The 16,330-nt window shown below is 39.8% G+C and overlaps 1 protein-coding gene across 1 annotated transcript in view; it reads right to left on the bottom strand.

The window, feature by feature from the left end:
- Positions 1-16,330, bottom strand: part of LOC143293506 (uncharacterized) — a 109,142-nt gene that overhangs the window by 37,956 nt on the left and 54,856 nt on the right. The window contains exons 8-12 of the mRNA XM_076604407.1: positions 15,254-15,379; positions 12,574-13,291; positions 11,283-11,423; positions 4,847-5,176; positions 2,463-3,077 (exon numbers count right to left, since the gene is read on the bottom strand). Coding sequence (XP_076460522.1) covers positions 2,463-3,077; positions 4,847-5,176; positions 11,283-11,423; positions 12,574-13,291; positions 15,254-15,379 — 1,930 coding nt within the window. The remainder of the gene's footprint in view (positions 1-2,462; positions 3,078-4,846; positions 5,177-11,282; positions 11,424-12,573; positions 13,292-15,253; positions 15,380-16,330) is intronic.

Raw genomic sequence — 16,330 nt, forward strand, 5'->3', positions numbered from 1 at the left:
GTCTTTTCACTATAGTTTTACCTAAGAAATCAAAATACATTTTCTTAACAAGCATATCATTGTACAGATTATCCAGTTTCTCTTAAACTCACTGAGTCATTCTAAATCTAATGCAAGCAAGTCTTCACACAACTAACATTCATCTATGACAATAGAAATGCATAGAAGTTTGTGGTAAATCCATGATTCATGGAGTTTGTTATAAATCCATCACATATTTGTACAACAACAAAAAAGTTGTAGTAAGCAATCATACTGTTTATATGATGTGTGATGGAAGCTAAACTACACACTCAGCAAAAAGTGAGTAGAGTATGATGAACTTATATTTCAATTTGGAGGATGTGCAAAATGCCATGTCACTGTCAATAAAATGTATGCTAACCACTCATAAAAACAATAATAATACATCACTTTTACACATTGAGGTTTCCACTGTAATCATACCTAACTTTTGAAATACACAATAGTTATTATCATCATTTTAGTATCATCATCAATATTAATATTGACATTATTATTATCATCATTATATCATAATCATCATGATACTTCAATTATATTTTAACACTTGACTATATGTTGACAATGACAATCATTCCTAAACCCATTCAACCATCGGGACTTAACAGCCTTGGAAGGCTTCCCTGTCAGATTAATTAATGCAGAAAAACACAGAAAATATACTGAAATCTACTGTTTTTTCCTCCAAATTTTGACATGTTGACACAGCAGCAGCCAGAAATAATGTAGAAGTTATTTCCCTTTGCTTGCAGTTTGCGCACATGTAGGAACATGGAAACCATCTTAATGAAGAGAAATTTGATGTTTGAGCACTGCTCCGGCACTGGTTTCAATGAGTTGACATGCAAACAGTATGACTGGCTACATTCCGCAATCTGACAGATAGGATACACAAGAAAACGGTGACTCTGATTTCTGGATGAGATTCCTTTCTTCACACAATTTTTTTTTTTTCTGTGTGAAATCTAGACTGCTCTCCTTGGGGGGTGGGGGTGGTGGTGGGGGGGTGGGGGTGCAGGGAGTATGTTGCAACATTACAGCAGTTCCATCGTTTTTTTGTCCTTTCTTTTCTTCTTTTTTTTCCCCCCATTTTGTTTTGTTCTCATTACCATGGGTTCTTTCTTTAGTGCAAGCTGCCCATGGGACTTTGGTTTGTCATCTCATCTAAAAGACTAGCTCTCAGACCACCACCACTCATGGTAAGGTTGGGGGGGAATGGGATGGGGGCTGGAGGGGGGGTGAAAATCACAGTCCATGTCGGAACGGAGCATGGGGCAGTCACTTCCTTGTCAGACACTCACCACTACACACACAAACACACACACACAAACACACACACACACAGACACAAGGATCAACTACATTTTACAAAACAAAAAAATAACAATATAACACTCTGAATGAATTAACATTAAAATAATACAGATATACAAATAATTAATAATCTAACAGTCTGAACGAATCAAAGTTTAAAAAAATACAAATGTAATTTTAAATACAGTCTATGATAACGTATGCACTCACACACACAAACTAGCACTCTCATTAATGCACATTGCACACACAAACACATATGTTCACAAAATGTGTGCACCCACACACAGCGAATTGTAATGTGCACAGACCACTATACGCTTGTGAACAAACACAGGAAGATGAGCACATACATCAGATACAAGCACTCAAAATGCACACAGACTGAGGCACGAAAGTTAATCAGCACAAACACACACTGTCTAAACACACATTTAAACACAGAAGCTAACCAATAAATGCACATAAACACATCACATGACCATGAAAACGTAGGCAAACATGTATGAACACCAGCTCACACCAGACAAAGAATATGAACAAGAAGTAAAAACGTCCACTGAAGAATGGAAAAGAGAACCACAAAAGTGTGTGGTATTATACTGTATTTGTATTGTGTACTGTATTGTAAGTTATACAGTTGTATTGTATAGTATTCCCTTTCCTTTTTAGGGGGGGTGGGGGTGGGGGGAGGGGGTGGGGAGAGGGCAGTCACAATAGACTCCTCTGTGTGAAATTCAGGCTGCTCTCCCCACTGAGAGACTGTCAGTGCCACCCTCTATTTCTTTTCTGTTTTTACAGTGCATAGACTTCAGCACTGCAACATATCTCACACATGCGTAAGTAAGCAAATGAATTAATCAATAACTACAAAACACAAGTGATAAAACATAACAAATCTCACACATACATAATCAGAAAATAAATAAACAAACAAATACAAAACACAACTGAGAAAACACGACCTAACACACATAATTACATCAATAAATGAATAAACAAAGTAATAAACATAAGACACAACTGATAAAATGTATCATAAATATAATAACTGGTAAATAAATGAATAAACACAGTGCTAATAAACACTGAACACACAACAGACATGAAACGTGTCCACTTACAAAATGTGAATGTGAATCAGGATCATCTTCCTCAATGATAATTTCATCCCCCTGGCCGACCCCTAACGTCGGCAGTTTACTGCGAGATTTCTCCACACTGCGGAAGGCACCGGAAGAGGGGACAGACTCCAAGAAGGCGGAGCTGTCGTTCAGACTGTCGCTAGTTGCCTTGAGATACGATTCGTTGCGTAGAGAGCTGGACGAAACAAACGGGTGGACCCCACCGCTGCCTAGCTTCTCGGGGGAAACCCCGGACAGAGTCTTGTCTCCAAAAAACACAATCTCCGAGTCGGAGAGCTTGGACGTGCTGCTGCTCTGCCGCGAGTGGTGCGGAGAGTCAACATGCTCCGAGGCCTGGCTCAGGTCACTGCGAGTCCGGTAGTGCTTCATGATTAGCTCCCCCTGGCCGCCGGTGTCCATGGCGGTATTCTCATACATGGGGAAGGGGGAGGGGGCGCCCAGCTTGCGGAGGACGGTCAGCTGGATGCGGCCTCTGAGGGGCCCCTCCGTTGTCATGGCGCGCCTCAGGTTCTCCATGGCGACCACGTTGGACAGACCCTGCAGGCTGATGCCGTTCACCTCCAGCAGCTGGTCGTTTAGCATTAGCCGCCCGTCCTGTGTGCATGCACACATACACACATGGACACACACACAGAAACACACACACGCACGCACACATGGACACACACACACACACCATCACTTTTAGCTGTTTCAGTTTCCCAGTTTCAGTTTAGAAATTAGGTGGCAGAATGGTTAAGATGCTCATCTGCCAATACAGAGTCCCTGAGGGTCTAAGTTTGACTGGAAAATCAATCTGAGCATCTAGTCGTTTGGATGAGACGATAAACAGAGGTCTTGTGTGCAGCACGTACTTGGCGCACTTAAAAAGAACCCACGGAGTGCATACTGCAGACGGGACTTCAGTTTATCGTCTCTTCTGAATGACTAGATGCTCAGTTTATTTTTCCAGTCAAACTTTGGAGAAAGGGCAAAACTGCCATTAGAACCCAGACTTTCAAGGACAGTGTATTGGCAGATAAGTCTTAACCATTCTGCAACCTTCTTCCCAAACACACGCCAGCACACACAAACACCCCCTGACTTTTAAGAACACTTTCAGTTTGTGTGCATGTGTGGGAGTGCGTGGGTCTGCTAATTTTTTTGTTCTTGTTTTATTTCAATCATTTGCCTTCTGCTTACCATTCCCATGTTTTAATGCATTTGCTTTTTTCATTTTGTCTTATTTTTCATTCTTATGTTAATGTTCTGGCACAAGCAGGTCAACAAATACGTTGACCTGGGAGATGGGAAAAATCTACAACTTTATCCAACCATATGCAGTAAAACCTGAGATCGAACATAGGAAACTTGGGTGAAAATCAAGCGCTCTAACCATATAGACACTCAACACTATAAAATATGGTGTAACCTCTATGGCTCTAAGCATGTTCAACAACACATGCGGCAAGAATAAGGTTACAGGAATTGAAAAAAAAAAAAAAAAAAAAAATCAAAACTCACTAAAAATCAGACCTTTCTGCGAAGATTTGACAGAATGATCACCTTATTTTACTAACTACAAGGTACATCGGATTATAAGGTGCATTCTCCAATTTCTCACAAAACGTCTGCTTGTAACAATACACTGTGTGCACATCAAAATCATAAACAAGAAATAAAGCATTGAAGGGTCGATCTCCATTGTGGCCATGTTTGCACCTTATACCGAACTCAATATTATGAATCTGTCTTCAACATCAGAAACCACAAATTGGATCATCTGAACGTTTTTCTGTGCCAATAATCTTCTTGAATCATTTCTGTCCCCACTCCCTTGTATGTTGACTGAATGAATGTGAACTGTTTATTTTTCTTCTTATAAGTTTGTTTTTTTTTTTGTTTTTGTTTTTGTTTTTGAGGGGCATGGGGGGTGTTGCTTGTTGTGGCTAATAACTGTTTTTTTTTAAAATCTTCATTTCATTTTGATTTTATATTTTTGTTTCTCTGGTTTGCATTGAGTTTGACATAAGATGTTCGTACTCTTATTCATGAAAAGGTTTCATCCCTTTTCACCACTTTGAGTTCTTAGCTGAACCTGAATAACATTCTGATTCACAATAGCGTTTTGACAGGTTTTAAACGTACCACCTTATAGCTTGCAAAATACATATATGATAGTCAGTTGTGCCTGACTGACGATCAGAGCAGCAGTGGAGGCAATTACTGTCCTAACTATGTGGGCTAAAATTTGATTATAGTACATGCCTTGCCCAAGTTACCGGTACATCCTGGTTCTCTTGGCCAAAAAGGCTTTAAGACATTGTGTGAAATACGGTATGTAGAAACAACCTTGCTCAGCACACCTCAAACCATCCACTCACCTTGGAAGCAGCACCCCCGTTGATGACACCTTTGACGAAAATCCCAAGATCCTTTGTGCCGCCGTCTGTCGCTACCGTCTTGCCCTTGACACTGACACCGAGACCTGCGGATCCTGACTCGTTGAGAGGGATCTCCAGTCGTATGACATCCGGCGACCTCTCCCCTATGTGGTGGAGGTCTTCCTCAGACCTCTCCATGGGCTGCAAACGGTCATGATCATCACCCTCAATGTCCCTCCTGTGCAAGTCTTCCTCAAACCTCTCCTGCATGTCGGGGATCTTTGGAATCTGCCTGTCAGGGTGAGCCTGGGTTGGCTCCGAGGAGGAACCCTGGAATTCGAGAACATGGAGTCCAGAGGGGCATGCACACTCATCATGCTCCACAGGCCAAGACCCAAAAACAAACATTTGAAAATGAAAAAAAAAAAGACTCATACACACACAGAGAGTGACACACACACACACACATGCATTCAATATGAAACCATACACAAACATTCACAATCTCAATTACAAATGCAAAACAAAATTAAAACAAAAAACAACAAAAAACACCATACACACATACATTCAATATGAAATCAGACAATTAATAACACTCACAATCTCACTTACAAATGCAAATGCACAGGCATCAACATTCATTCCCTATTTCAAACACAGACACACAAACACACACAAGTGAATAGACTTTTCACATGCAGTATAATAATTTCCATGCTGAACTGCTTGAAACATCTTAACTCATTCCGGACGATGGAACGCTACAGCGTTCCTGACATAAGGCAGTGTTCCAGACGACAGAACGCTATAGCGGTTTCGACAATTAAAAATTTGTCCACATTTTCCTCATGGGGTAGCATAAAAATCACAGCTACACTAGGCATTGCGAACGTGTCAAGGGTCGAATGGAAAGTTTCTTCGTGAGGTTTCCGTGACTATACACTCACTGGCCAGCTATTGACCTTGGTACCCCACATGACAAGCTAATCTGCATACGTATTTAAAATGGCGTCGCAGGTGATGCAAGTGGAAATTCTAGGGCAAACTAGATCACGACAGCGGCTTTTTACTGCTGCTGAAGTGATTGAAATGCTTCAAACTGAAGGTTTTGACATCAACGAGGATGATGAAGACGTTGAATAAAGCATCTGCAGTGAAGAAAGCTACCAGCAAGAAGGTACAGACAGTGACTCAGTTTCTGAGGGCTGTGAAGAGAGGGAGGGGGGTGGGCGTACACACGACGTTAGAAGAGGGGTCAGTGGGTCAAGTACAGGGAGTTTCATTCAGTTACTTTGTGTTTTGTATTTTTTGTGATTTTTTTTCTGAACCCTAACAAATGGGTCATCTGCAGGGGAAAGCAAGGGAGAAAACTATTTGTCCAGAGTGAGTTAAAGAATCAAACTGTACAGAGGAGGCATCTGGGACAATCACAGGTAAACACTATGTCATTCTCAGTCACCTTGCTCAAATATCTTTTTCAACTGTTGAACACACATTTTGGTGTGGGGGAAAGGGGGTGGGGTGTAGTGTTATGTTTATTTGGTTTAGTTTTGATTGGTTGGGTTTTTTTTTGTTTTTTTTTGTTTTTTTTGCAAAGAGATGTTTTGCATCCGGACATGTGCAGACTGATATAGGACTGTGCAGAAAACGGGTGTCCAACGCAGAAGGTATCTGGAAGATTCAGAGATCACAGTTTTACCTTTGTTTTAGTTATTGCGGAGTTGTTTCATGGGTCAGTGAGTGAACAGCATCACAACAGATGGTGAAGAGACATGTGCATATATAATGCGTAATAAACAATGACTATACTTTTTGTGATAAACAATATGTAATAAACAATGCCTATACTTTTTGTAAATGTGCTTTAAATATCTTAATATGAAAATATATGTAATGAATCAACCATCATGAAATGATTATAAATAAAATAAAATAAATATACAAAAGGAATGGAACATGAGTGAGGATCACCTCAATGATGATAAAGACAGACAAGTGTGATGATGACGATGATGATGATGACAATGATCAAAATAAATTAACAATAGTGATGACTAAATTATAATTCAATGATGGTGTGTGTCTATGAGGGGAGGGGGGGTGAATAAATCAATGATGTTTTGTATCTTGTGTCCAATTTTTCCTTTTCAATATTTACGTTTTGTTGTTGTTGTTGCTTTTTCTATTTGTAAACGCCTGGGGCTTATTTTCAAGATCGGGCGTAAATGCTATTAATAATAATAACAATAACAGTAATATTCTTATTTCAGTCCAGACATGAGCAATATTAAATGTGACAAGAGATTGAAAACTGATGCCAGTGATGGCACCACATAAATGCATACTAATTTGTAATCTCTTATCTATCTATCAATAATACTGTATCCCATTCCTCAGCTGTGTGGCAAATAAAGGTGGGAGCAGAACAATGCTACAGTTGGAAAAAAAAAACACACAAAAAAAACAATGACTCCAAAAGTTTTTTTTGAAATAAACAAAAAAGCTTTTAAAAAAAATGCACATTGCAGGCTCTACCAAGCAAAAAAATCTTCCCAAAATTTTTAACTGCTCATGCACACAGTAATGTGAACTAAAAAACTGCATTTTCCAAACACACAAAGCAAGTGGCTACCCATATCTTTGTGGAACCAGCCTGGCTACAGAGCTGCCTAAATGGCTCTGTGGGCAAAAGGTTAAAAATTCAAAGGTCTATAGCCTCATCGGTGCTGTGAATTCATATCCATTGTGTCTCTGGCTCAGCACCAATCCTCTCCTTTTGCTGTTTCAACATTCCCCAGGCAAAGTCAAGAACCCATTCACAACTGGATAGAGTGAGGAACATTGTTGTAAAGTGCCTTTCCCCAAGGACACTCTACCATTCCAGAACGGGTTCGCTGGTGAACACTGGATCAGAAACCCTAATCCTAATCAGTTCTGCCATGAAATCTTCCATTCTATGGGAGAAACAATAAAACAAGTGACAGCCATCTTGCTTATTTTATTTCAATCATTTGCCTATGTACCTTTGATTTTAATGTATATATTTATTTATTTGTTTATTTTGTTTCATCATTTTATCTCACTTTATGTTAATGTTTTATATCCAAGTAAGTAGGATCTCAGTGCCTGGCAAGTGTGTCAGGTTTATGCAACTGTAGGGCATCTGCTTATTCTTTTTTTTTTTTAAATTCTATCTTGTTGCATAATATATATAGATCAGTCTGCAGGCGTTGACACCTCATTGACGCTGAAATAGTCATCTTGGAGGAGGCACCCATTTCCAAACAACTATGTGAACTTTAGAGAAAAAGAAGAAAAAAAATAGAGGAAAATATTCAATGTTTAAAAACAGTTCAAGTATATACCGCCAATGTTGTTTAACTTGTACCTGGTGTAAAATTGGTGTGATAATTTTTTTCAGTTATCAATTTTTTCCCAAGTTGTTTATGAGGAGTGTTTTCTTTGGAGAAAGAAGCAACATTTTCCTGTGATGTCAGTGGTCCAAATCAGACATCCTTCTTTTTTCTTTTCTTATTTTTGTTTTGTTTTGTTTAACTGTGATTCTCTGTAACAATGCCATTCTTCAAACATCAAAACCTTTCAAGATACTGAATTTACATGAAAAAGAAAAAGAGAAAAAAAAAAAAGTGATTTAAGAGCTCAACAGCAAAAGTCACAAAAAAATCTTCTTTAATAGATTGTAGTATTCAACTGCATGTTTTATACATTAATTTTTCCATTATAAAAAAACAACCAAACTCTACAAAACTACAAGGCTAACCACGTGCATTCCATGATTGTTGTGAGCACATAAAAATGAAAACATGATCTTCTTCTTCTTCTTCTTTGTTCGTGGGCTGCAACTCCCACGTTCACTCGTATATGCAAGAGTGGGCTTTTACGTGTATAACCGTTTTTACCCCGCCATGTAGGCAGCCATACTCCGCTTTCGGGGGTGTGCATGCTGGGTATGTACTTGTTTCCATAACCCACTGAACGCTGACTTGGATTACAGGATTTTTAACGCGCGTATTTGATCTTTTGCTTGCATATACACACGAAGGGGGTTCAGGCACTAGCAGGTCTGCACATATGTTGACCTGGGAGATCGGAAAAATCTCCACCCTTTACCCACCAGGCGCCGTCACCGAGATTCGAACCCGGGACCATCAGATTGAAAGTCCAACGCTTTAATCATTCGGCTACTGCGCCCGTCAAAACATGATCAAAAGGAATCACCATCAACAAACTGACTATGCTCTAAACAATTCTCTGCCATGCATGTGTGGGAAAAAACATACAAAAAATTACTGCAATTTCAAATGCAAGCTGGAGAAACAATCTTGTAGTTAAATCAAACAGTCTAAACACGCAGACTACTCATTCAACACCGAAAGGTTAGAGGGGAAATGGGAAAATAACTAAAAAATAAACCTAAATTAACTGAAAATCAACCACAACACATAATCAAACTCAAGAAAACAACCTGAAACTTCAGAAACATATGTAGATCATATACATCTATTTTTTAAAAAAGAAAAAGGCTGACCACTATTATCATACAAGTAACAATGCCTAAACAATTACAACTCCATGTTTATTATGCCTTAATAATTACAACCCAAACTGAATCCATGTTTATTATGCCTTAATAATTACAACCCAAACTGAATCCATGTTTATTATGCCTTAATAATTACAACCCAAACTGAATCCATGTTTATTATGCATTAATAATTACAACCCAAACTGAATTCATGTTTATTATGCCTTTATAATTACAACCCAGACTAAATCTATGTTATGGTTGAAGGTTGTTAAGTCCCACAGCCGTTTACAGCCATCGGGGCAGTGAATTCATATCCACTGTGTTCAAGGCTTGGTGAAGGAAGGTGGGAACCAATCCTGTCCTTCCACGTTATTTATCGCCTAACTGATGACAACCCATACTGAATCCAGATTAAGAAACACCATGCAATAGATCAAAAGATAGAGAAAAAAAGAAGGGAGATGAAAACAGAGAAGGGAGATAAGAACAAAAAAATTCACACAGCAGAGAGGCAGTCTACACAGCACAGGCAGCACAACACAGACCACAACACCGCTGGACTCCAGGCTCTCAGTGCCGCTAACTAAGGCACCGGCTCCAGAAAAAAAGTATAGATACAACGACTCATGTTCTCACTTTCTGTGTGTATGAATACACGTTTTCTTCGTCCCTAACCGAACTGTAGAATGTGAGGATTGGGGTGTAGTGGGGATAACACTGGAATCAAACCATTCACTCATAATAATCAACAGCAACTAATAATAATACACAACTAGTGATAAAAACCAACAATAATCAATGGCATTGTAAACAACAGCAGGATATCAATTAATACTCATAATAAACAATATTCTTGAATTATATTTCTCTTCTACGATATTCCTCTGCTAAACTAAGTTTAATCTAATAACCCAGATTAACACAAATATGATATATGACATACACTGCTCTAAAGAATAGCGTGACAGACTTGAGTGATTACCAGGGTATGGCAAGGGTCAAACTCAACATAAGACTGTTTCTTATCCACTGTCAGTTGTAGAAGATAAAATGAGTGCTACAGATCAGTGTATCATTATTCAGATAAAAATGCTACTTTTTGTGAATAAGAAATAAAATGTAACAGAAACCTGAAATTTCAGATAAAAGCGCTACCTTTTCTGAATAATAGAAATAAATATGTAATAATAACATGAAACATCAGATTAGAGTGCTCAAAGTTTTGTGAACAAGATATACAAATGTAAGAATAACCTGAAATGTTAAATGAAAGTGTTAAGTTTTAAGAATAATGAGAAATAACAATGCAACAGTACAATGCAACAGTAACCTGAAATGTCAGATAAAAGTTTTTAATTAAGACATTTTAAAAATTGTTACTGTAACAAAACAAAAAAAAAGCTTCGTAATAAGAAATAAAAAATGTAACAGTAACCTGAAATATCTGATAAAAGTGCTACGTTTTGCAAATAGAAAATTAAAAATGTTGCTTGACAAAAAACAATGCAAAACAAAACAAACAAAAAACCCACAAACACACACACAAAGAAAAAAGAAGAGAAAAAATTATTTTAAAAAATCTGACAGTAACCTGAAATGTCTTATAAAAGTACTACATTTTGTGAATAAGAAATATAGAAGTTTGCTGTAGCACACAAAAAAAATTGTGAGTAAGAAACACACACACACAGACACACAAAAACCTCTCTCACACACACACACACACACACTCGCACACACACACACACACACAGAAATGTATCAATAAACTGAAAAGTCAGATGAAAGTGCCAAGTTTTATAAATTAGACATAAAAAACATGTTGCTGTAAAATATCTAAACAAAAATGGGAAAGAAAGAGAGTAAGAAAGAAAGAAATCTGACCATCTCCCTGGGGACGGTGAAGCGTTCGTCCACCTCCTCCTGACGGGACACCAGCAGACTGACCACACTGCCCTGGGGCGTGTTCCTCAGCATCGTCACCACTTCCGCCTGTGTCCGCCCCGACATCGACATGTCGTTCACCTGCACACACACACACAACAACAACACAGGTGTTCATATTAAAAAAAAAAAAAAAAAAAAAAGGAACAAGTATCTCACACACATACAATACAGATGTTCGTACTACCAAAACAAAAACAAACAAAAATCCAAACAATCAAAAAAAATCAGAAACTTTACAGACACAGCTGAGATAAATTTCTTAATCCTGTTCACCAACAAACGCAGTTTCAGTTTCTGAAGGAGGCATCACTGCGTTAGGACTAATCCACATCGGCTGCACCACTGCGCTCAGTCAGGCCTTGAGTGCATTCTAATATTTTTGTGTACCTATCAGAGTGGATTTCTTCTGCTGAATTTTGCCAGAGGGCAACATTTATGTTGTTTTTCAGCACGCCAAATGCATGGTGGATATGGGACAAAATTTATGCAAAATTTACAACAAAAAAAAAAAAAAAAAAAAAAAAAAAAGATGAACCTTTAAGACCCAACTGGATGGACTAGATTTACCCAAACTCTATACATACTGAAAAAAAAAAAAAATCAAACTTCCCCAATCTTTTTCGACAATAAAGAACCAATTTGAGAATGACTGGTGTGTAAGCGGTTTGTCTTTGCACAAGGTTCAGCGCCATATAAAATATAATAAATACTTCTTTCTTTTTCTTATCATCACTTTTTGTCATCATCATCATTATTATTGTTATCATTATCAAAATCACTATTCCAACCGGCAATTGCAATGCTTGAGATGCCTGAGCTGAATGGGTTAACCAAACTTCCAGAGTCTTTTTCAATAATAAAGAGACAAACCCAATACCTCCTTGGCAACAGGCAAACACCAGGCTTTTTCAACAACAATTTGATTTATCTTTGTACAAGATTTGGTGCTAAACAGATACTTTCTTCTTCTTTTTCTTATTATCATTGTTACTTATTGTTATCATTATCATCATCATCACTAATATTAGTAATATTATCATTATCATTATTAGTATCATCAACATCATCACCATTACTACTATCCTAATCTTCTTTGTTTATGGGCTGCAACTCCCACATTCACTTGTATGTACATGAGTGGGCTTTTACGTGCATGACCGTTTTTTCCGCCACCATGTAGGCAGCCATACTCCGTTTTCAGGGGCACTATCCTAATCAGAGCCAGTACCTCCAGTAGGCGGTCGCCAGGCTTCAGACGGCCATCCTGGATGGCGGCTCCCTTGGGCAGAATGTTCTTGATGTAGATGGGAATGTCCCCGCCCGTCATGTTATCCCGCGAGGTCACGCTGAACCCCAGCCCCAGCGCTCCCTTCTTCAGGTCGATCTGGATCTTCTTCCCGATCTTCCGCGTGTTGGTCAGGGCGCTGATCGGACGCTCCTTCAGCTGTGAGGTGGAGGTGGAGGAGGTGGAGGACGAGGTGAGGGAGGTGGTGGGGTGCCGCACGGGAACTGCCGGGGGGGTCTTCTTGGTGGGGGAGGCTGGGCGCAGGGGCGGCCCCGGCTTGATGGGCTGCGTTTTCTTGATGATGGGCGTGGACGTGCTGGGCACCGAGGAGGAAGAAGAGCCGTTGATGCCGGAGGTTTTGTTGGGCGGGGTGCTGATGAAGAACGCCTTGAGCGTGGACTCCCCCCCTCCATTGCTGCAAGATGTGGACGGAGACGGCTCCTTCTTGCTGCCGGGGCTGGTAGGGGGGGTGGAGGTGGAGCCGTCCGGGTGGCTCTTCGTGGGCAGGGTGAGGGGAGAGGGCTTGGCCGGTACATGGCCGCGAGGCTTGGGCATGATGGCCGGGGGATGACGGGCAGCCGGCTTGGGTTTGGCCTTCACCTTGACCACCTTGAGGCGGATCTCATCCGTTTTCATGGCGCTGCGGAATATCTCCTGCGCTCTGGCAACACAAAAGCAATTCATTGAACAAACAACTAAACAACTGCCCCCAACCACCTCCACCCCAAAAGATCAAGTACATAAATTCAATGGGGTGTGAAATATCTTCTAAGCTCTGTGAATACATGTACAATTCAATTAAAACAACAAAATAAAAAAAGAAAGGAAAAAAGAAGGGGGGTGGGAGTGGGGACGGCTTTAAGATCAAATACATAAATTCTGGGCTCTAAGGACAATTATACAAGTCAATAAAAAAACAAAAAGAAAAGGCAAATCCAAAAAATAAAAATAAATAAATAATCCTGAAGAAAAAGAAAAAAACAACCTCAAATAAATAAATGATTCAACAGAAAAAAGAACCTGGCAAACAAAATTTCCCCTTTAACTAAAAAAAGAAAGAAAAAAAAATCATTATTCCAACTACAAAAAGTCATAGTAAAAAATAATATCAGCTAATTTAGTGCACTCGCCATCTAAATTACCACACACAAAAAAGCACAAAAAAAAGAGCTAAACTACTATATACTTATTCTGCTTGGACTGTAGTATACAAGAACTTGGTTCTACTTTGCACACTTCAACATCAAAGTCATGAAGGAACCCCCCTTCCCAAGGCCCTAGGAGTCCCCAACCTCTCAAATATCATAAAAACACAGACATATCCATAAAACGCTGATCAAAATCAATGCACTTATATAACTGAAATGTGTGTGTGTGTTTCTATGTGTGTGTGTGTGTGTGTGTGTGTGTGTGTGTGAAGGGAGAAAAATGCTGCTTTGCAAATGCCTTCCATAGATCTGTGTTGATAATCCAACATGTATCTGCATTGTGTGACTTTTCTTTTCTATTAATTTACTTTCTTTCTTTTTTATAAGTGTTCTTGTACTGATAGCCTCCATGCTCTAAATAGGTTCAAAGGATTTAACAAATATGCAAGTCCCCCCCCCGCCCTTTTTTCCCCCCCACTTTCAAGCATTCTTTTTACCAAACAATTGAATTATCTCCCCTGCATTATTCATAGTTGAATGTGAAGATTAATCTGCATCACCTGTAAATATCTTGAGATTAACAAAAACATACATAAAATTTCTGAATACAGTGAAACATGTATGTCTAAACAACCCAGACAATTATAAAAGAAAATTACATGTTATGAAATACAGGCCTTTTTTTTTTTTTTTTTTTAAACCACTCTAACTCCTGAAAAATTAAATATAAATGGGCAAAGCGAAATCTGCGAACTTGTGTCAACAGTAAATTCAATCTTGGACTGTGAGCTACACAGGATTCGGTGCCACATCAATACCTTTTATCATTTTATTATTATTAGACAAACCCCAAGACAAGAACATGGCAGACAATGTGGCTGTTATAATAGTACAAAAATGTCATCTTTGCAAGTGCCTATGTTGTTCTGGAACTGCCTGTCTGCTATGTCTACCGGAAGCATTCTGACCCTTTAAGGACAAAACCCTCCTCTAATAAGTCTCTGCCTTCCCACTGCAAGGCAATCAGGGCATCCCCTTCATGCTGACAACGCCTCTCCCAGATTCTATGACAGCTTCCTTCCTCCAGGTATACTATCTCAACTTCAGAAATGGTGAGATTACAGCTAAAAGAAACAGAATTCTGTGTGTGTGTGTGTGTGTGTGTGTGTGTGTGTGTGTGTAGTGGCAAGACTTGAGATGGCCTTAGTGGTTGGTGAGGCTATAAGCACCATAATTTGATGTGTGTGTGTGTGTGTGTGTGAATGACAGCACAAAGGCACGACAGCCTTCCTGGTGAAGGTGGCACTGGCCAGGTCTTTTGTGTGAATGACACACATGACAGCCTACCTGGTGAAGGTGGCACTGGCCAGGTCGTTTGTGTGAATGACAGCACAAAGACCCAACAGCCTACCTGGTGAAGGTGGCACTGGCCAGGTCGTTTGTGTGAATGACAGCACAAAGACATGACAGCCTACCTGGTGAAGGTGGCGCTGGCCAGGTCAGCCCCGTTGATCTCCACAATGCGGTCACCCTGGTTCAGTCGCCCGTCCTTGTGGATTCGACCCCCCGGCTCCACACTCTGTATCATCAGTCCCATGTCCCTGAAACAGCACATCCTGCCACCTTATCTCTGCTGCTCATTTTGCATAATAGTTGTGACTGACAATGACCATCAGAACAGCAGAGGAGGTATTTGCCTGTCCCAACTATCTAGTCTGGAATTTGATTATAGCGGAGAACGGCTTGCCCAAGTTACATCCCCAATAAGTGTCCAAGTTACATTTCCACTCTCTTGGCCAAGAGAGCTTTAGGACATTTAGCGTTGGGATGATTCCCAAAAGCCAACTAGCCCCCAAGACTGCAGCACTAAAAGGCAGTGCAATCTTGCCTTTTGAGTCAAAGTCCTTCCAAAAGACCAAGCTGTAAATGAATTCCCACTGCAGTGGAGAAACCATTTATCTTACAGCTTTCACTTTGCTGTTTGGCCGAATTGTAAGTTTATGTAAATATCTGACAAATGCCAAACGCTGATTACATTATGAATGGCATGTGTATAGCTCTGGCCACCACAATGGCCATATCACCAGTTTATTACATTCAAAAACCTTGCGCTTAAAACTGTGTGCACACATGCATACACTTCCACACAGATTCACACTCACACGTATGCACACACAATGTCCCCTTATTTCCACCCCTCTATAATCTCCCTCCAACCATCTGCAAGCTGCTAATTCACCCCAAAATAGCTGCCATATCTCACAGAATGCAAGGTGATACTCGCCCCCCCCACACCCCACCCCCCCTCCCCACTCAACCCCTGCCCCGCTCAACTTTGACCCATAACACCATGCTGAAACTCAAATCACAAACAAGCGAGAACCCAACCCGAGTACCAGTAACAAGAACCAAACACCCAATCTATAACAATAAAGCACAAATCATGAAACAACAACACTAACAGTAAAAACACCAACAGTGTTTTCCTTTGTCATAAAATGTACTGATCAAGACTCAATCAAAATTATGTTCCCAATATCATCCCTTCCACT

This window comes from Babylonia areolata, chromosome 19, assembly GCF_041734735.1.
Source record: "Babylonia areolata isolate BAREFJ2019XMU chromosome 19, ASM4173473v1, whole genome shotgun sequence".
Lineage (NCBI taxonomy): Eukaryota > Metazoa > Mollusca > Gastropoda > Neogastropoda > Buccinidae > Babylonia > Babylonia areolata.